Source organism: Artemia sp. Qi Xiang Cuo, chromosome 19 (genome assembly GCF_049724085.1).
Source record: "Artemia sp. Qi Xiang Cuo chromosome 19, ASM4972408v1, whole genome shotgun sequence".
NCBI classification, from domain to species: Eukaryota; Metazoa; Arthropoda; class Branchiopoda; order Anostraca; family Artemiidae; genus Artemia; species Artemia sp. Qi Xiang Cuo.
Genome location: NC_142812.1, coordinates 57,080,979 through 57,104,338, shown reverse-complemented (window position 1 = coordinate 57,104,338; position 23,360 = coordinate 57,080,979). Strand labels below are relative to the sequence as shown.

Sequence of the window (23,360 nt, the reverse complement as noted above, 5' to 3'; positions counted from 1 at the left end):
CCCCCACCTCAATCATTTCGCCAAACACATCCAATCAAAATTTTTAGATATCCATTTTGTTCAGCGTCGTTGATTTCCCGATAGAAAATATATTTTTGAGAAGGACACTCCCCCACAGCCCTCAGGGCAAGGGTTTTAAGTTATGCCCTGGGGGCACATAAGGTTCTTATAGAAGGCGTTGTCGTAGAAACTTCAAAACAGGCACATTCGATTGGAAATTCAAAGGGCTAGTACCCTTTTTAATAGTCGAAAGTGATTGGAGGGCAACTAGCCCCCCCACGCCCATCATTCCCCCAAACACATCAAATAACAATTTTGAGATAGCCAGTTTGTTCCGCGTAGTTGATTTCCAGATAGAAAATATGTTTTTGAGAAGGACACTCCCCCAGAACCCTCAGGGCATGGGTTTTAAGTTATGCCCTAGGGGCATATATGGTTTTTATAGAAGGCGTTGTCGTAGAAACTTCAAAACAGGCCCATTCGATTGGAAATTCGAAGGGCTAATAACCTTTTTAATAGTCGAAAGTGATTGGAGGGAAACTAGCCCACCCCCCAAACCCATCATTTCCCCAAACACGCCTAATAAAAATTTTGAGATAGCCATTTTGTTCAGCGTAGCTGATTTTCAGATAGAAAATATATTTTGGAGGAGGACACTCCTCAACAACCCTCAGGGCAAGGATTATAAGTTATGCCCTGGAGGTATATGAGGTTTCTAGTGAAATCTTTGCCGTAGAAACTTGAAAAAGGGCTCATTCGATTTGAAATTCACAGGGATAGTACCCTTTTTAATAGACAAAAGTGATTGGAGGGCAACTAACCCCCTTCTGACACGCATCTTTTCCCCAAACAGATCCAATACAATTTTGGGATAGCCATTTTGTTCAGCGTAGTTGATTTTCAGATAGAAAATATATTTTTGAGGAGGGCACTCCGCCACAACCCTCAGAGCAAGGATTATAAGTTATGCCCTGTAGGTATATAAGGTTTTTATTGAAATCTTTGTCTTAGAAACTTAAAAAAGGGCTCATTCGGTTTGAAATTCAAAGGGATAGTACTCTTTTTAATAGTCGAAAGTTATTTGAGGATAACTAACTCCCCTCTCACGCCCACCTTTTCCCTAAACACATCCAATCCAAATTTTATGACAGCAATTTTACTCAACGTAGTTGAAAGTTTTGGAAATTAGGTCTTTAAGAATGATTGCCCCTCCCCCCACATTCCTCAGGGCAAGGGTTGTAAGTTATGTCCTTGGTCATATAAAGTTTTTATTGAAAGCGTTGTCGTAGAAACTTTAAAAGGGCTCATTCAATTGGAAATTGAAAGGGCTAGTTCCTTTTTTAATAGTTGAAAGTGATTGAATAGCGACTAATGCCCCTCTCACGCCCACCATTTTCCAAAACAAATCCAATCAAAATTTTGCAGGCCAAACTATTAAGTCTTAAAAAACGAAAAGATTTAAAGTACGATTTTCTTTTCCTCTGAAAAGACTATGTCACTATAAAACGAACGGAAATTAATTTATAAAACTTTTTCCACAAAATAAGTATTTCAAAGAAAAGTAAAGAACTCCATTAAACAAAAAAATTAGCAAAAATCAAATCAAATAATGTACCAAGCGTGAAACTACGACAAATCAGCATCGATAAATAAATGAAACCCAAAACGAACAGAAATTACAAAAATTAACCGAGTCAAACTCAAAACGTGCAGAAATTAACATAAGTTGGGCACAAAACCCCTATGTCCTCCTAAGGCCAGAACAAAATTTGCACTTTAATGAAAAAATACAAATGAATGTTCATTGTTAGTTTAATATACATATACTGATATTTAGTAATCAAAATGTTTATATTATTTGATTTATTAAAGTTATAAAACCAAAAACATCTATATTTTTTCAGTAAGGTGCAAATTTTGTTCTGGCCTTGGGAAGGCATAGTTTTGCGCCCAACTTATGTTAATTTCTGCTCGTTTTGAGTTTGAGTCGGTTAATTATTGTAATTTCTGTTCGTTTTGGGTTTCATTTATTTATCGATGCTGATTTGTGGTAGTTTCACGCTTGGTCCATTATTTGATTTTATTTTTGCTAATTTTTTGTTTAATGGAGTTCTTTACTTTTCTTTGAAAAACTTATTTTGTGGAAATTTTTTTTAAAATTAATACTATAGAAATGTCAAGCCTTCCAATCACTTTCTACTATTAAGAAGGGCACTAGCCCTTTAAATTTCCAATGGAATGAGCCCATTTTTAAGTTTTTACGACAACGCTTTGAATAAAAACTTTTATGCCCCCAGGGCATAACTTACAACCCTTGCCCTGAGGGCTCTGAGGGGTTGTCATCCTCAAAGACATAATTTCCAGAACTTTCAACTACGTTAAACAAAATGACAATCTCAAAATTTTAATTGGATGTGTTTGGGGAAATAGTGTACGTGAGAAGGGCGTTAGTTGCTCTTCAATCACTTCAACTATTAGAAAAGCAATTAGCCCTTTCAATTTCCAATCGAATGAGCCCTTTTGAAGTTTCTACGACAATACTTTCAATAAATACCTTATATGTCCCCAGGGCATAACTTACAACCGTTTCAATAAATACCTTATATGCCCCAAGGGCATAACTTACAACCGTTGCCCTGAGGGATGGGGGGGGGGGTTTTAATCCGCAAAGACCTAATTTCCAGAACTTTCAACTACGTTCAAGAAAGTTGCTATCTCCAAATTTTTAGTGGATGTGTTTGCGGAAAGGGTGGGCGTGAGAGGGGGGTTAGGTGCCCTCTAATAACTTCCGGCTATTGAAAACGGCAATAGCCTTTTCGACTTCCAATCGAATGAGCCCTATTTGAAGTTTCTACGACAACGCTTTCTATAGAACCTTATATACCCCAGGGCATAACTTACAACCCTTGACCTGGGGGCTGTGAGGAGGTTGTCATCCTCAGAGACACAATTTCCGGACCTTTCAACTGAGTTGAACAAACTGGCTATCTCAAAATTTTGATTGGCTGTGTTTGGGGAAATGGTGGGCATGAGAGGGTGGCTACTTGCCATCCAATCACTTTCGATTATTTAAAAGGCCACTAGCCATTCCAATTTCCAATCGAATGATTCCTTTTTGAAGTTTCTACGACAACGCCTTCTATAAAAAAAACTTGTAGGCCTCCAGGGCATAACTTACAACCCTTGCCCTGAGGGCTGTGGGGGGAGCTGCGGGGAGAATGGTGTGGCCCAGCCATTTAAACTTTTGCCTCTCAAATACTTGGACTATCTGTCTTGGCTTTTCTCTGTCTACAATTAGCCATGTCTTGATTCAACCTATGCGACCTACTGCAAAATACTTGATAACTTTAATAACATAAAAGTTATTAAAGTTAAAAAGTTATTAGTTTAAACATAATTTCCAGACTTTTTAACTACGTTGAACAAAATGGCTATGTCAAAATTTTGATTGGATGTGCTTGGGGAAATGATGGGTGTGAGAGAGGTGTTAGTCATCCTCCAATCACTTTTGACTATTAAAAAGGGTACAAGCCCTTCTAATTTCCAAGTGAATGAGCCCTTTTTAAAGTTTCTACAACACCACTATCTATAAAAAAAACCTTATATCTCCCCAGGGCATAACTTATAACCCTTGCCCCGAGGGCTCTGAGGGGGTTATCATCCAGGGGGTTTCCGGTAAGAATATTCTTCTTTTTTTTTTACTGGTTTGTGATGACGAGGAATAAGCGTTAACGTAAAACAGAGGACCAATTTGGATCGTTTCGCGTGACGAATCTGGCCATTCATCTTCAACGCAAAAATCAATAAATCGTGCTTCGATCTAGTCATTAGCGGATGATTTCTCAGAAATTCTTGAAATCATAACGGAATCTCAAAATGCACTAAAATCAATTGACACGAGATTGGCTAATCTAGAAAATCGAGTAATTTCTGTGGAAAATGCTCAAGCTATCTTACAATCCAATGTTGCCCAAGTTGGAAAAAATTGCGATCCAGTAAATGAAGAAGTAATTTCACTAAAAACGCAAATGCATATTGTATCCACTGAGGCAAAATATCACCGTGAAATGACGTCTTCTATTTCGGCAAGATTGATGTCGGTGGAATATTTATCTACAGAAAATAACATTATTGTGTGGAATACGGTTTGTGATGATGTAGCTACTGCAAAAGTTTATTTCAAGAAATATGTGCCAATGGTTTAGAATTAACAAAGATTCCAAAATTTACAATTGTTGCGAATAGAAAAAGAGCAAAAGTTTTTCAAAGTGAATGTTAAATCACGCGAGGCGAAGATTATGATCTTATGTACTGGGAAAAAACTAAAGAATAAGACTTTCGGTTTAAATACAGCTATGACAAATGTTTACGTTAGCGATGATACTCCATTGTCCATTCGTGAAGCGCGGAAGAGACTTTGCGAGATTAAATCTAAATTGAGTAGAAAGAGTATTCCAGTTTGGGTGTCTAATACTATTCCTCCATTCATTCAGCTTGATAGAGAATGTGTTGGAAAAGTGAAATATAAGTACAATGAGCCAATACCCGAGCTAGTTGATAGTCTATTCTAGCGTTCCATTTGTTTGTTTTGAAGTTAAGGGGCATTTTTTGCTATTATTAAATGAATTTTGTTATTGTGGTTAGTGCCGCTACTACATGTATGTGCCTGATGAAGAAAATTAGTTATATTTTTCTTCGATTGCATTATTCTGTCTTTTTATTTTATGTCAGGTTTTCACCTTTTTACTTTCTCTAAGTTTTTTTTTGTTATGCTGTATAGGTGTCGGATGGAGCGGCGGGGAGGCTTTTGTACGGGATGGGGGAACGCGTTCCACTGTCTTGTATGGAGGTTTCCCTGTTGTTCTACTTATTGTTTATGATGGAAAGGCAGTGTGGTCTTCTTCGCTATTTGTGTTATGCTGCATCTTTTTATTTTGTGTTTCGTTTATGATAAATTTTATTTTTAATTTATTTTATCTTTTTTTTAAGTTTTTTTTCTTTTTTTATTGGTAGCGGCCCTCCTGGATACTGGAGATCACTTGTGGTTGTTGTAAGTCGAGTTAATTTTTATATGAGTTTCCTCGTTTGCCTCCTAAGCATGTGTCTTTAAAAGATTTGGATTATGAAAATAATAGATTTAGAACACTTGATAGAAATTTGTTGAGTTGGAAGGTTCTGGGTAATGGGGTCTTAAATCCGGATTATGATGAAGGAACGATGGAGGATTTTCCAGTGGTTAAATATAAATTTTAAGCTGATATTGGAAATAAATCTATTATGGGTCCGCAAAGTCTGAGCATTCTCCATTTAAATTGCCAAGGTCTTTCTAGTTCATTTAATTATTTAACAGAACTATGTAAGTTTTCTGAGTTGGATGTGCTTGCATTGAATGAAACGTGACTTCGTAATCATACAATGAGTCTACTTGAAATTGATAGTTGTGACTGTGTGACGCAGAATAGGGAATCACGACTACATGGTGAATTGGCTTTATATTGCAGGAAGAATATTGCAATGAAAATACGGAATGATCTACGTGTGAATGAAGAGATGGTTTTTGAATCAATGGTGGTTGAACTTTGTGAGTCGGGAAAATTTTTCTTTGTGGTGGTTGTTTATCGACCTCCATCTGGAAATGTGCAGGAATTTAGCTATTTGCTGGAGCGGCAAATGGATAAGTTGTCAGGCTCAAATTGCCCATGCTTTGTTTGTGGAGACTCTAATCTTCATCTATTTTCAGTAAATGTAAACTTTAGAGTTCGAGATTTTTTAAATGTTGTGTTGGGTTACGGCTTAAGACCGACAGTTAATATATGTAGTCGAGTGACTTTGCGCTCGGAATCACTTTTTGATAATATATTTGTTAATGTGAAGTATGATTTAGCTGATGTTATTTTGAATGATGTTTCTGATCATTTTGGTGTTTATTTTGTTATTAGAGAGTTTGGTGTTCCTAGAGCTATGAATATACCACCACAAATTTCTGCATTGAAAATGAATGCTGAGGCCCTTAACATATTCAGAAGAAAATTAAAAAACACTCAATTTGACTTTCTAGAAAGTAGTGATCTGCAAGTGAATGAAAAGTTTTCATTGTGGTATTCAGAAATAACTAAATTACTAAAAGAAAGTTGTACAGTTATTCAAAAGCCGGCTTTTCATGCTACCCCTAGAAAACCCTGGGTCACTAGAGGACTGATGGAGGCCATATCAAATTGAAAACTGCTTTATAAATATTCTGTAGTGTCTCCTGAGGCGAAGGTGAGATATAAGAAATATAATTGTGATCTCAATAACCTATTACGAATAGCGAAAATTAATTATTATAGAATGAGTTTAAAAAAAGTGCAAGTAATCCCAGGCAAACGTGGAGAGTAGTTCAGTCTGTTCTCAGCCCTTCCAAAAGTTCAATTTTACCTGAAAATTTCAACACTGATGCTTCAATTGTTGATAATATGTGTGACCATTTTTCTATTGTTGGTCAACGGATAGCGAACTCCACAACAAAATTTAATGAGGATGGAACATACCACCATTTTTAGCCCAATGAAAATGATGTATCTGCATATCTGAAACCAGTGACTGCTAGTGAATTACGTATCACTTTGTGGAACATGAGAAATAATGCTTCGGGTGCTGACTTCCTTTCTTTGCGTGTACTTAAGTAAGTTTTCTCAGAAATATGCGACCAGGTTTTGGTTTTATTTAATATGTGCCTAAAATTTGGTGTTTTCCCCATTTTGTGAAGATTGCTAGAGTGGTTTCACTTTTTAAGGGCGGAGAAAAAAAAATTACCGAATGATTATAAGCCTATTTCACTGCTACCAGTTTTATCGAGACTTTTTGAAAAATTGATTAGTGGCAGGATGGTTGATTTTCTTGCGAACAAAAAGTATTTTAGTAAAACTCAGTTTGGATTCCGTAAAGCAATGTCGACAGATCAAGCTCTTCTTTTTCTCACGAGTTCTGTGAACGACGTTCTGGACCAAGGGTGGAAAGTTGCATCTGTTTTTTTTGGACATTGTGAAAGCCTTTGATGTAGTGGACCATGGAATTCTTATGGTGAAGCTGAGGAATTGTGGTTTTCGTGGTATTTTATCGTCTATTGGAATCTTTTCTCCAAGATCGAAAACAGTTTGTCAGTACTGGTGAAATCAAATCGCAAGTTAAAAGTGTTGAATTCGGTGTTCCTCAAGGGTCTGTTTTGGGACCACTACTGTTTCTTATATATATTGATTACCTGCGAAATACTATCAAAGGACTGTTTTTTTATTTAAAATTTAGTGATACTGGAGCATCAAAATCTATTTTGCCTTATTTTGCTGATGACACGCATCTAACTGTTGCTGCAGAAACCGGGGAAATGCTTATACAAAATCTTCAGGCTGGCATGTTAAATATTGACAAATGGATGAGGGTTAACAAACTTTAGCTAAGCCATGCAAAATCCCATTTTGTAATGTACGGGAGAAGTAGCAATTACTACCCTTGGATTGACAAAATACAGTTCGGTGAAAATATTCTGCCTCGGGAAGTTTCGACAAAGTATCTAGGGGTGACTGTTGAGTGCCTTAACTTGAAAGAACACATTTCATGTGTTAGTGGTAAGGTTGCAAGAAATGTTGGGATGATGGAGGAACTGAAGCACCTTTTTCCAAAACATATTATGAGAAAAAATTCATTTTTATTAAATATCATTATTCACAAAAAAAAACATATCAAACAGACCTACCACATGAAAATCTATAGATTTGTTTGTGGCAGGACTCACTATTTTACTCACTCATGTATATATTGAAAAAAACTTACTCACATTTATATTGGAAAAAAAATATATATACGTAAAAAAAAAATAATAATGCAATCATATAAATAAATAAGAAATAAACCTCATGGGAACCGCGAACCAATCCTTACACAAGACAGAAGACAGAATACATCCCCCCTCAGCCATCCCTATTCATTAAAAATTCTTTAACCTATTTTTAAAAAAGGAAACACTCTCAGCCATCCTAGTGCTTTCCGCAAGACTGTTCCATACCGAAACACCCACATGCCTAAATACAAAACTAGACCTAGCAGTGTGTCGTCTCTCATGTACTAGGTCTGCAGAATTCCTTGTATCATAAGAATGGTACGCAGAATTCAATGATAAAACATCACAAAAATAATTAGGTGCTAATTTATTTAAACACTGATACACAAAAATACCGGTCCGATAATCCCTCAACTACCCAACATTTAAAATATTAAAATGGTGATAACAATCTATTGTACTTTCACAATTTTCAAGATCACCGAGCAGGCGCAGTGCTTTATTCTGCACAATTTGTATCCGTTTAAAATTTACAACAAAATTACTAACCCACACAGAACAACCGTATACAATATAAGGATGAATAAGTGAATTATATAAAATTTTCAAAACTGAAAAAGAAAAACATGTTTAAATCTACGAATCAGCCCTAAGCCCCGCGCAACTTTCGCCGATACAATTTCACTAAGTTTTTTCAATTTAAATTACAATCAATCTGAAAACCAAGATACCTTGTATCAAATATCTGCTTAATCACCGTACCATTAAAATTAACTAAACCAAAAACATTATCAATAACTCCAGTACGACTAAAAATCATGTAATTAGTTTTACTCACATTCACTGCTAAACAACTAAGACTAGTAAAAATATGCAAGTCAAGTAGCACTTTATTTGCTTTTGGAACAAGCTCACTCAAAGCCTTTCCAGCAATCGTTATAGCTGTGTCATCCGCAAAGGATGTTATGTCGGCATCAGGAATGTAGAACTGTAATGTGTCGACGTAAATTAAATATAAAAGCGGACCTAACACAGAACCTTGCGGTACTCCACATAGTATAGGACGAGGTGAACTGACAATGTCCCCCACCACTACACGCATTGATCTACCATACAAATACGAACGAAACCAATCAATCCAATTTCCTTTTATCCCTAAATGTGACATCCTGTCTTAAAACAGCTCAAAATCAACAGTATCAAAAGCTTTCTTAAAATCAATAAAAATAGTTAATGAGATTGCTTTATTTTCCTTGCTATTTATTTTACATTGCTTTATTACTTTATTTTATTGCTTTATTGCTTATGAGATTGCTTTATTTTCCTTTTGTTTACCCATACCTTCTATATGGTTGTCTTGTGTGGTGAAGTACGTTTTTAACTCACCTTCCTATCCTTAGAAGTTTGCAAAATAATGCCCTACGTGTTTTAACTGGAGATAATCATAATATGTCTGTTAGAAATAGATATAATCAAGTAAATATATTACCGATTGCTGGATTATTCCGTTTTTATAATGCTCTTTTTATGTTTAAGTATACACACGCGTTATTACTTCAGTGTTTTAGGGAAATGTTTACAAGTGGTGTTAATTTCCATAATTACTCGACTAAAGCATCAACCCTAGTTCAGCGACCTCAGGTTATTACAAAGCGATCCATTTTTTCCATAATATATGTTAGCCCTCGGGTGTAGGAACCATTACCCCAGGCAATTTCAACAATTTATGAGCTAAATGAATTTCGCAGTAAACTAAAAGGACAGTGTTTGTCTACATCTGGATTTTAATTCCTGCTGAGCAAATTTTCTCTCGAGTGATTGTGATACTTTTTTTTTTGGGGGGGGGAGGGCGACGAGGGGTAGAATAGAAAAATGATTTTTAATTTTGTTTCTTCGGTATCCAATTAGGTCGTGATATTTATTAGAAATTAATCTAATTAATTTATTTCGTTTATTTTTATTTGTTTATTTATTGTATTATTATTTATTTTTTTGTCTTTTTTTTTGGGGGGGGGGCTAAGGATGGCTGGTAGTAATTGTGTATGTAGGGTTTTGTAAAGGGTGATGTCTGCCCATAGAAGTTTAATAAACCTCGGGTTTGTTGTTAATGTGTTTAATTTCTTTTTAATAAAACCCTTTTTCTCTCAAAGACCTAATTTCTAAAACATTTAACTACGTTGAACAAAATGGCTATCTAAAAATTTTGATTGGATGTGCTTGGGGAAAAGGTGGGCTTGAGAGGGGGGTTAGTTAACCTCCAGTTACTTTCAACTATTAAAAAGGTCACTAGTCGTTTAAATTTCCAATCGAACGAGTCTTTTTTTGAAGTTTCTACGACAACGCTTTCTAAAAGAACCTTATATGCCCCCAAGGCATAACTTACAACCCTTACCCTGAGGGCTCAGGAGGGAGTGTCATCCTCTTCGATATAATTTCCTGTCCTTTCAACTACTTTGAACAAAATGGCTATCTCAAAATTTTGATTGGATGTGTTTGGATAATGGTGGGCGTGGAAGGGGCGTTAGTTGCCTTCAAATCACTTTCAACTATTAAAAGGGAACTAGCTATTTCAATTTCCAGTCGAATGAGTCTTTTTTGAAGTTTCTAAGACAACGCTTTCTATAAAAACCTTATATGCCCCCACGGCATACCTAACAACCCTTGCCCTGAGGGCTGTGGGGGAGTGTCCTCCTCAAAAACATAATTTCTATCTAGAAATCAACTACGCTGAACAAAATGGCTATCTCAAAATTTTGACTGGATGTGTTTGGGCAAATGGTGGGCGTGAGACGGGGGCTAGTTGCCCTCCAATCACTTTTGACTATTAAAAAGGGCACTAGCCCTTTCAATTTCCAATCGAACGAGTCTTTTTTGAAGTTTCTACGACAAAGCTTTCTATAAAACATAACATGCCCCCAGGGCATAACTTACAACCCTTTCCCTGAGGGCTGTGGGGGAGTGCCCTCCTCAGAAACATAATTTTTATCTGGAAATCAACGACTGATCAACAGAGCGATTTTTGTTCAATCGCTGTTGGACCTTCCTGATCTACAGCCTCCCTTTGAGAGCTGCTTAGCAATAAATTTTCAACAATGGTTAATTAAATATTAAATTATCAATATAAAAAAAAGAAATACTAATTGAAATATTGACCAAGAAATGGTTACACTGCATGTCAATTTGATGGCTCAATTTGTTAAAATGAGTAAACAAATAAAGAGGCGTCTTAGCCATTCTACTCTTCTTGTTAAATTCTCCTGTTGTAATAAGCAGAATCAGTGCTGAATTATAACTAACTTCAAATAAATCACGAAAGATTTTTAATTAAATTGTCAGCCTTATTAAAGCCAACAAAGAAAAATAGCATATAATTCACACTATAAATATTATTAAAAACTTACCAAGAAATGTCATATTGTCTTCCAAACGTAAAATTTCTATCTTCCCCCTTAATAGCTCTTAGTGCTGTTGGAGCAGTAAACATTGAGTTAATTCTGTTTTCGCTCACAACCCTGGAAGATATTGCTTATTATGTTACTGGGCTCCAAGGCCAACAACTACGGGATTTTTCTTAGCAATTACTTGTGTTAGACAGAGAATATCTCAGGAGAAAATAGAATGACTTCGCTTAATGCAATTGTGCTTAACTAAGCGAAAGAAGACAGAGGTACAATTATGGGAGTCATTTTAGAACTTTGTTATTTTTTGGATCCGTTTCCAAGAGAAGATCACGTGAATGAATTAATTGTATAATATACTAGGTCAACGTGGTAAACTAGGTAACACAAATCGGTTATTTTCTATCTATTTAATTTTTTACAGTGAAGTAATATTAGGTAGATATAAGTAGAGGGGGTTCTAGCCCCCCACCTTGCCAGGAGGAGTAATAATAAAAATAAAGAAGAAATAAAGGAATTTATAAGCAGGAACATTAGAGATAGGCCTGCACATGCACAATGAAGTAATATTAAGGGTAGATATGGCTAGATGGCGGAATGTGGACGTTGCTGGTATAAGTAAGGAAAAAAAAACAGAAAAAAACGGGAAATAGTAGACAAAGTTGTGTAAAGAAAAAGACAGAAAAACTCAGTTGCTTAAAATTAAGAAAGATTTATCATTCCCAATAAAAACTGTCAACGTAGGTCAAAATTAACACCCTAAAGTTCAAAAATATTACCACATTACCTCAAAATGAAACGTGGAATTTATAATAGATAAGTGAATAAAACTAACTTGAAAAGTTAATTTTAACTTGAAAAGTTAAAAATAAATTTAATAGTGAATAAATACTTAAAAAATGATCCAAAACAGCTAAGGAAGAACTAAATAAAATACACTATACAAATCATCTGACTAATGAAGAAACTATTGGGTTAAGAAATGTATATAAATAGACAGGAGTACAACAAGGAGGGCAAAAAGAAGACAAAAGAAACATTTCTAACAGTTCGTGGTAGCAAATTGTAAGTAAGGAGCGACTCGGCCCAATCGAAAATGAAACTAAAAAAGGAATTATGGTAACAATTAATACATCAAAACATATAGTTTTTTATGCTGATTCCAAATATATACAATTCATTAAGTTTAATATTATCGTCATAATGAGCCAGAGAAAATGTTCCTGATTTTCAAAAAGGGGAGGAACACCTCAAAAAGCTAATATCAATCACACCATCGTATTCATTGTATTAGAGAACCCTGATGTAGAGGTTTCAAGTATGAATTTTTCGCCTCAAGAAAGGTCACAAATACGTGCTTTTTCTCATCAGGGGTGCTCATACCAAAACCAATGGTCCTAGGAGATTGGGAAAAGTCCTCATTCGGAAGAGGGCACCAAAATCCCTGTGGAAAGGGCTATAAGTTATGCAATTAGCCCATTGGTTACATATAGTATTTTTTATTGGAAAATACTTGGAAATTATTCAAGGGGAATTTTCCAGGGGATATTTTTCCCTGGGGGGGGGGGGGTTCTGGCATGATTTGAAAACCTAACAGAAAAAAAAACAAGTTGTTCAACTAAACTTATGAGCAATAAACATTAAACCTAAAATAAACAGATATTATTCCGTATACCAGAGACCTCCCGTACTTCATTCCCTGGTACCTCCTCCTGAACCTCCTCCTGAACCACGAGGCAGCCTCCTGAACTGTTTTATTTGAATGAGATGTATTTTAAAAAACTTCAAGATTTTAGTGAAAAGAGCAAGGTATAACAAAGGGTGCAGCCCCCCTCATATAATGAATAATATGTCTTTGCTTTACATTTCAATGATATTCCTTACTTTCAGTTAAAAAAAGTTTTTTTATTTAATTTATATCGGAAACACACTAAGACATATCGAAGTGCTAAATGAAGACGAGTATAAAAGTCCTTTGAGGCTTCTCAGTTATGGTGTTGATCTGCAAGTAAAATGAAATATCCAAAGAGGTGAAGTAGGAGAGTTGTAACAATATCTATTTTTGTGCTGTTTACATGAAGTTAACTTGCATAGTGATATGCACCCTTCCTTCTTTTTGACTTTAAACAATTTCGGAATGGTTGAAGTGATTTTTAAATGACCTTAAGAGTTTCGAAACAACCTTCCAAAATATCTTCAATAGCGAACACTTTGCAATTTACTAAGCAGAAATACTGCGTGCGTATAGTCTACTATTATTAGTATTATTATAGTATTCTGATTTGAAATGAGTGCGAGTTATCCTCATTTAATGAAAAGTCCAACTGACAACCCCCCATATAAAGATCAAGATTATTGCAAACTAATATTAAAAAGCCAGAGTCAGAATTAAAAACCTAAAATATAACCGCCAATGTTCAAGTCAATGTTGTACTGTGGATTTAAATAGTGGACAAAATAATTTCTTTTTAACTGTAAGAAAGGAGCACCAGTAAGCCTTAAAACGAACAGAAATTATTCTGTAATTGAGGAGGGGGTCCCTACTCAACGCCTCACTCTTTACGCTTAAGTTTGACTCTTTGTCACAACTCTACTTTTTAGAACAATAGAATCTTTAGCATAAAGAGCGAGGCGTTGAGGAGGTGACGGCTTCTTTCATATACGGAATAATTTCTGTTCGTTTTAAGTTTTAATATCGATCCTTACTGTCAGTTGAAAAACTTGTTTTGTTTATTGAATTTCTTAATGTTTTTCAACAAATGCAGTTTTGAATTTGGCTCACCGTACACGAAAAATTAAAACAAAATTTGTTTATTAATTTTAGCAGATTTATTTTGTATATCAAGAGTTGCCCCTCCACAATACCTTGTTCTTTACGCTAAAGCTGTTATTACTTTTAAAAAGTTTCCTATTCTACCTAAACGGCATCCGTGTTTCAGAAGACGCTCTTAAAAAATTGGGACAAACAGTCAAACTTAGCGTATAGAGCAAGGTATTTAGGAGGAGGCAACCCTTTATATATGGAATAATTTATGTTTGTTTTTTAAATAATGCCGGTAAAGCTGGCTCACCCTCTTTGAAATATACCCATCTCATTCGTGGAAAACTCCTCCGTTTAAATTTTATCCAACGTAAAGTTCACCCCCCCCCCGTCAAATTCCGTCCAGACAGTTCCATCCTCGCTAAGAATCCCTCCTCCCTCTAAAATGGCTTGCGGACGATTCAGCCTGAAAAATTCTCCTTAGCATCCTTTCATTTGAATAAACTTTAATTTCTAATCGGTTTCTCGATCACTCAAGAAATGCCACCTTCCGTGGAAATTATTTCCCGGAAATCAAAACAAACAGAAAAAAACCTTGGATAATTCCCCCGGAACATCTCCACATGAAAAAAATTGGCAAAGAGAATTCAAGATAATGAAAAAGAATTTCGTTTAGCAATTCTGTCAAATCCCCTCGTGTAACATTTACCCTGGAATATTCCCCATACCCAAAAATATCCCTCCCTAGGGAAGATTCTCCCTATAGAAATCCACCCCAAGCACATCCCTCCCAAAAACATTCCTGTATACTTCCCAATAAAAAAAAAAATACTATACGTAAATAATGGGCGAATTTCACAACTTACAGACCTCTCCCCACGGACTTTGGGGAGCGATTTTACACCTAAAGACATGATTATTTGATCTTTCAACTATACTTAACAGATTGACTATCTCAACACTTTGATCAGATAATTTTTGGGGAAATGGGCGTGGGAGGGGGTCCAGTTGCCTTCCAATCTTTTTGGTCACTTAAAAAGGACACTAGAACTTTTAATTTCAGTTCAAATACACCCTCTCCCGATATTATAGGATCATTATTTCGATGCAATCACCCCTGGGAAAAAAAAACAACAAGAAAACAAACAAATAAACACGCATCCGTAATCTGTCTTCTGGCAAAAATAGCAAAATTCCACATTTTAGCTGATAGGAGCTTGAAACGTCTACAGCAGGGTTTTCTGGTACGTTGAATCCGACGTCCTTTAATTTTAGGGGGTGTTTCACCCCTATTTCAAAAATCAGGCATATTTCTCATTCTCGTAGCTTTTGATGGGTAACACGAAACTTAATGAATATTATATATTTGGAATCAAAATAACAAGCTGATTCTTTTGATTTATCTATTGATATTAAAATTCCGTTTTTTAGAGTTTCGGTTACTATTGTGCCAAATCGCTCCTTACTTACAGTTCATTACCAAGAACTGTTTGATCAATTCGAGTCGGAATTGAATTTTCTCAGATTCAAGAATGAGAGCAAATTTCTACCCTCAATGACCAAATACTGCTCCGACTAATGAAAATTTTGACGGATAGTATACCACTAGATAAACATGAAGAGCAATTTAAACTCATAGTAAAAAGGCGGAGTCTGATTTTGGTATCTAAAATAAAAGTAAATATATTCAACTGCTTACTTAAAAACAAAACTTTGTATATTGACTGCTTCACGTTATCTGATTTTTCATATGATTATGTTTGGTATGGTTCAAACTGTGTGTTTTGTATTTAGACATTCAAACTTTAAAGGAAGGCAAAAAATAAATAATGTTGGGTTTTATAGCTTATACATAATATATTTGAATTCTAAAAACTCGAATTTTAGATGAAGGTGAGCCGAACGTCGAATTTAAAACTTTCTTATGCAATTTCCTGTGATATTTTTCTATTATGACATATATGCATTGAAAATAGTTTTTTCCAATGCTTGGTATCTAAGATACAATTTAAAAAGATCTAAACATGCGATTTAAAACTTTTTTACGCAATTTTCCTGTAATATATTGTTATTCTGCCATATATACATGGAAAATGTTTTCTTTTTCAATGCTTAGTATCTAAGATACTTCGCATGCGGTCACGTTGTAGAGTGAAAAATCAAAGAAAATCCAAATATGAAGGTAAACAATCCATTGAGTTAAACTTTAATGTCTATTCATGAATTATTATCTATACAATAACCTATTATGAATTTCGGGTACTAGTCTAAAATACAGTACACATGCGAGAAGTGAAGTTTGGTTAATACTATAGAAATATAACAAAATAGGATGGAAATATAATAGTTTTGAAACAAATTTTGGCTATATATTTGCACATTAGGGGGGGGGGGGTAAATATAACATATAATAAAGACGGCACATGCTGAATAACGCGAGAAACATGGCCTTTTTCAAACATGGCCTATTGATACACTTCCAAAAAGGATCTTCTCGTACAAGTATAAAGTTGTGGTGAGTCCATTGACGCACTCTTTTGTTTTGGACAACAACCACATATCCTGAAGAAAAAAAATTAACTACCTCTTTTTCTGTCCTTGGCAAATCCCAAATTGTAATTTTAGCATCCATGTTCATTCAAATACTTATCATTGCAGACGAACACGCTTTTATCTGATGTTAGCATTATCACTTCTCGCATGTGTCCTGGATTTTAACACAGTACCAAATTTCGCTGCCGTTCGTGCATTGTTAAAAAAGAAAATACGACGGCTATTATGCTTTCTTTTTTTCTGTACCCCAGTAAAGCTTAAAAGTTAAGTAAATCAGAATTCTCAGATAAAGTGTAAGCTAAAGGTTTCTTGGATCCCCATCTTCCTTTCCAAGAATGTTAGCGTCTACTATTTTAGGGTATTTTAGAATCCTAACACCACTAGAATTTTTCCATCCCAAACTAATTTCCTAACAACAACCCTTAATAATTTTGGGGCTATAACCAGCACCAGACGAATTTCAGACAAAGCATGGACCAGTCTAGTGCATGCGATTCCAGTGTACATTGTCCATCTTGCGTCAACCCAAAATCAATCCAATCGTTCATCCCTTAATTCTATGAATATCTACATTAGTTATGCCTTAGGAATGACGTTTGGACGGATGATAGATAGACTTATCTATCAACACATGAAATGACATCATTTTTATACAGTCCTAAAAAGGACTTATCCCAGATTTGCCGCTCACTCACTTGGACTATCTGTCTTGGCCCTTTTCTACAATTAATTTAACCTTCCTTTAGCCTTTCGTCTCCCTCTGTTGGTCTTAGTAAGTTTTTCCGGAAATTTCATATCATAAAATTTCTGTCGGCAGGAAATTATTTAAAACTTGATTTCTATTGATGTAACGGGGTGCGATATAATAACAAGTGGGTGGCTTATATATATATATATATATATATATATATATATATATATATATATATATATATATATATATATATATATATATATATATATATATATATATATATATATATATATATATATATATATTATTATTATTATATATATATATATATATATATATATATATATATATATATATATATATATATATATATATATATATATATATATATATATATATATATATATATATATATATATATATATATATATATATATATATATATATATATATATATATATATATATATATATATATATATATATATATATATATATATATATATATATATATATATATATATATATATATATATATATATATATATATATATATATATATATATATATATATATATATATATATATATATATATATATATATATATATATATATATATATATATATATATATATATATATATATATATATATATATATATATATATATATATATATATATATATATATATATATATATATATATATATATATATATATATATATATATATATATATATATATATATATATATATATATATATATATATATATATATATATATATGTAAATAGTTATATATTTATTGCAACAAAAGCCACTTTGGACCATTGAAAAAATAATTAACACAAAATCATAGCACACGATAATAACCCACATAAGAAAAACATAACATATCACATAACAATAACTATAAAACAACATAACAATTAAAAAATAAACACATAATAAGGTACATAGTACCATAAAAGTAGCCTAATTCACATAATTTCACACACATAATTTAGAGATAGATAGATAAATATTTAATGTTTTAAAGCTCCGTGGGCCATGGCTACAAAAAGGAAAAATAACAAACAAAGAAAACAAGTCACACACGTTCAACAATACATCAATAGATTCAACAATACATCCAAAACTCACGCCCTCCCCTTACAAAAATATCTCTATTTGGGTCATTCCTCTTTTTATATATTGCACAATCTTTTTTTATTGTCCCATAATAGAGCGTCCCACATTAATGTCCTATGTTTTATTACAAATCAAACAAGTCATGATTTGCTATTTATCTTTTCATTCTAAGATTACCTTGAGAACTGGCCTGGATCTGGTGTTCCAACAGGTTTGCCTTCATATATTAAAGTGGTACAACCAGCTAAGAGAGGTGCATAGCAGATAAATGAGTGTCCAACAACCCAGCCGAGGTCAGAGGCTGCCCACCATCGCTCGCCCGGTGCCATACCGTAAATGTTTTTCATCGCCCATGGAAGAACAACTGTATGACCCCCAGTTGGCCTCTGAACACCCTTAGGACTACCTAAACATAATTAAAATGAAAATAACAATGTTGTTATCTGAGCTTTATGGATATAACTTGTTTTACCTGTGAAGTTCAAATTGAATTTTTTTTTCAAAATTACGTCAGGAAGAATTATCTGAATACTTTATTTTGATTATGGGTGCTACTATTAGGTTAAATTTTTGGATTATTGTGGGAGGTCATTAAAATTCCCTATGTCAACCAGTTTTCTTAATATGACCTTATACAAACGCTTGACCAAGATCATACAAAATTCAGAAGATATGTTCGATGGTTCGTTAGTATATTGACTCTATGGGGATAATATCTGATTATTATTTGGTGTATTATATTGGGTCTGGGGATAATGCAGATAAACCTTGTTAAGTTTCGATTGAACAAGGATGAAACAAACGTATTTGAATGATTTCAAGCTCCTTTTGAATTATCCACAAATTTTAATTTTCTTCTATTAATTTTGAATTTCTATTAATTTTGAATCGCAATTAATTTTGAATTTTCAGTTTAAAATAGATATTATTTACCATTCCGGAATTAATGCGTAATAGCGATTCTTAAACTCGAAAGATTATAAATGGCTTTGGTTCACTCTTTACTAGGCGCCTATTGCTAAGACCATCCCCTTTTCCAGCAAAACACAACCGGGGTCATCTTTCTTTTGATAAAATCCTAGACTATGTACATATCATTTATAGATGTCTGTTGTCCTTGTCTTAGTAGCTCTTTGTTTAGTTTTCGAAAAGAAACATGTACTTCAAAGCACTTTCTTCCAGATTCTTCCATTATCTGATTGACTCTTCATGAAACGGATAAAGTACTGCACTTTAACAAGACATACCTGCACTTTACTGCACTTTAATAGACGTAAGCACAAAAGCGTAACGACACGACACCTCAATAGCGAAGGCTTGTCAAAAGCTCCCATCAGACCGAGAGAAAACAATAATTTACCAATAAGTGCTTTTCCGAATATATAAATGAAAACAAAAGCTGTTCCACTCAATTTTGTTTTCCTTAATGTATCCAAGGGATTTCTGGTTCTTACTGGTTAGTATTACTGTTAACAGGAGGGTGCAGAGAAAGATCGTTTGAACTAAAATTAACTATTTCGACATAAGTTAGTACTGCTGAAGGCCATATATAGCAGGATTAGCCAACCTCTTTGCTTGGGAGGACGGCCAACCTCCCAAAGAATCTGCGGATTTTTTTGGTTCCTCCTTAAGTTCTTTTAATTGCTATTGAGATTGTCTATCCTTCATTTTTTTAATACACATTGTCCAAGAGAAATTCTTGCCTATTGGTTGACGTTAAACATATACTTAACTAGCCGACAGGGCCCAGACTGTGGGTCTCTTCGCTAACAAAATCTAGACCAGATCATCTAGATTCATCTAGATCAGGGAGAAACAGCGCCTAATATTTAAATCCCTCCCCTTAATGTAAACTATATTCTAGACTATATAGTAGACTATATTGTAGACTATATATAACTATATAGTAGATTTAATGTCTACTATATTGCAGCTATTGGTGCAACCATGATATATAATTGAAGAGACGTGTTTGGCTGTAGCACAAACTTAGAAAGCAATTGCGAAATTTTAAGCAGTATCAATTCTACTTTATCAGCGTATCCGCTGATTATCGTAAAATAAAATCGTAAAAAATATTATCGTAAAATAAAGCATTTTAAAAATGAGGCTTTCGAAAGTATATAGATTCTAACATCGTTTCGTACTGAGTAAACTAAAACTGAGAAAAACATAAAGTAAAATTTTAACACAAATATCATATAAAAAGTCGCAAATATCTTATTAATGTCAATGGCTAGCTAAATCCTGCACTGTAAAAAAAAGTTGTTTGAGATTGATCAAAAATTGTTTGTAATATTTATCGACAGCAAAATTGGAATCTCAATAGCTTAAATTGAATATTAGAGACCATTTTGGTATTCCATTATCATTATAGAATATCCTATCTGCTGAGAAAAAAATGTTGGATTCCCATACCCGAATTGAATTTTAAACCGAACATGTTGGATTTTAAGATCCTTATTTGATTTTTATCTTGTTTGTTGGATTTCATGTTCTTCAATTGGATTTCCATCACTATCGCTGTTCAATTTACTGCGTTTACAATCTTGTTGAACAATAAAGTAATTTGATGTTCTAACAGCTGCCAGGAAATATGAAATGTATATTTATGGAATAAGATTAGATTTTAAGTTAAATATTTCGAACTTTTAATAAAGTTTTTGATTTTAGACTTTGATTAAATTTTTAGATTATAAACGTTAGCTTCAGGATTTGTTCAGTATTTTTAAGTTTATATATTAGGTAAGATTTAAATTTAATTGAATAATTATAATGTATGGGGCTTATGATTGAATATAGTTTTATGGAATATAGAAACAATATAGGAGTTTGTATGATGAAAAAAAATCATGGAGTTTAGATTTGAAGTATTTGGGACTTAGATTGTTGGGTTTAGATTTGAGGTCTTATTATTGAAAAGTTAGTTTTTGAATTAGTGGAATTTATTCTATGAAAAAAAAAATTTAGTAAATTTTTAGGGAATGTAGAAATAGTATAGGATTTTATGAATTTTTAGATTATAGATTTGGTCATTTTTAATGACTGTTTGGAATTTATTTTAAACTAGTGGAATTTATTTTATATGTTGAGGGGGAAACGATTCACCTGAATTGTGAAATATTCGATTTTTGGGAATTTTTTTTTTGAGGATTAATGTAGCTACCTAACAACGCAAGGCCCAGAGAGAGTAGAGTGTGTCAAAATGTGATGTATTAAAAAAATACTGGTGTTATATTTTTAGAAATACAATATTTTTTTTAAGAAATTCATATGTTATTTTTCCATTGCTCCAAAATATTAGTTATATGCTAAAAATATTTGTACATAAATTTATGCACGTTTATGAGAATATTTGTACACAAATTCACTTTAAATGGCACCATAGTCAAATTCATTATGATATTCAAGAAATTTCAATCTACAGTTGAAATCCGAACCATTTTGATTAATATAACCTATTTGCGTCGAAAATTACATTTTTTTTTCTACTGAAAAGTGCATAAATCTTAATAATCTCAATAATTTGTTGAAATTCAATAAGCTAGTCAAAATTTGAACAGAAGAATTGGATTTTTTTTACTTGTTTGAAGCCAATAAGCAAGTCACAATTCCAACAAAAAAATTGAATTTTTTGACTTGTTTGAGTTAGAGTAAAAGATTTTGATGCAATCAAATTTTTTTTACAGTGTGCCATTGAAATATAACTTATGAGCGAAGAAATTTCAATTTGGGTACCTATTAATTTTGTTGGCCCGTTGCGTCACATGACAGCGAAACAGGCGACCTTACCTCTTTTGTGTCTATATACTTTTTACGATAGTTCTCGTTTAGAGTTCAGCTAGTTAACATTGGAGTGAACATTGATAATAAAAGTGAAATACTTTCTACGATAGGATTCATTATTTTACCCGAGCCCTGGTGTGGTTAAGAAGATAGTATTAGGAGTTTACCGTCACTGTAATATCCATTGAAGGACCCGCTCCCCTCCAAATATCTATTTATATATAAATTATTGGTGGCACGGGCCGTGATACCTTGGGCCAAATAGAGTGGCACTTACTACTCCCCTCACATGTAGCACACTTGCCGTACCCGCACTGGCTATAATATCAATCAGGAAGAACAAGTAAAATCCATGGCCCGTCCCCACCGCGATACAACACCCTAGTACCATCAGTATTGCCACTGGTGGTGCAAGGGCACGTACGCTGGCGCCGTTAGGTCAATTACAGTTCCGTGTTAAAGCTACTAAATTGTAATTTTAAAGATTTTTTTTGTTGAACATTTTTTAGAACATTTCTTAGAAAGTGCTAAACTGTGACAAAGTTGCAAGAAAAGATATACAAAAGAACTTAAGGTTTCGCGATTCTTTAGAAGTGAAGGAATTGAGCAAGTGATTGTAAAAAAAGTTACAAATAATAGCCCCGGCTGCTGATAGCGCAGTAAATTACTCTTTTAAATATATTGGTTTAAAGTTAGAGATAAATTATTGAAGATTGTGAATATGGTTTTGAAAAAGAGGGATAAACATGACCATTTTAGGAAAACTTTATTTAAGCCCTTCAGTCCACTTCAGGCATTCAATGAGTGAACTTGTCTGACCAGTCTTTTTGTTTCCATCGCTATTGCGTAAGGTTAAATTTATCAATTGAATCAAAGGATTATCAATTAATGTTGGCGTTGTATCTACACTTAAGAATTTTCCAGTATTAAGGGTGCTAGCCGTGCCCTAAAAACGGCAGGATTAATGCACGATTGAGCTTCGTAGCTAATAATAATGCTTGTTAAGAGGTGAACATTACTTTGATTTTATTTGTTGATTCCATTAGTTATGGATGGTAAACATGAGTTCAAGAATAAGAAAAGCAAGGGCGGGAAGAAAGATCGTAAGCGGGCAAGAGAGGATGATAGCCAAATCAGCGCAATGATGAATTTTACATTCCAATCTACTGAGGAGGTTACTGAAAAATGTGACAAGACTAATGCTGACAATATATTAAAAATT

General features: G+C 33.7%; 1 protein-coding gene across 1 annotated transcript in view; it reads right to left on the bottom strand.

Annotated features, from left to right (window-relative positions):
* The window catches only part of LOC148941039 (acyl-CoA synthetase short-chain family member 3, mitochondrial-like), a 316,825-nt gene that overhangs the window by 261,683 nt on the left and 31,782 nt on the right, over nt 1-23,360 (bottom strand). Inside the window, exons 5-6 of the mRNA XM_089105148.1 lie at nt 18,530-18,758; nt 11,218-11,328 (exon numbers count right to left, since the gene is read on the bottom strand). Coding sequence (XP_088961274.1) covers nt 11,218-11,328; nt 18,530-18,758 — 340 coding nt within the window. The remainder of the gene's footprint in view (nt 1-11,217; nt 11,329-18,529; nt 18,759-23,360) is intronic.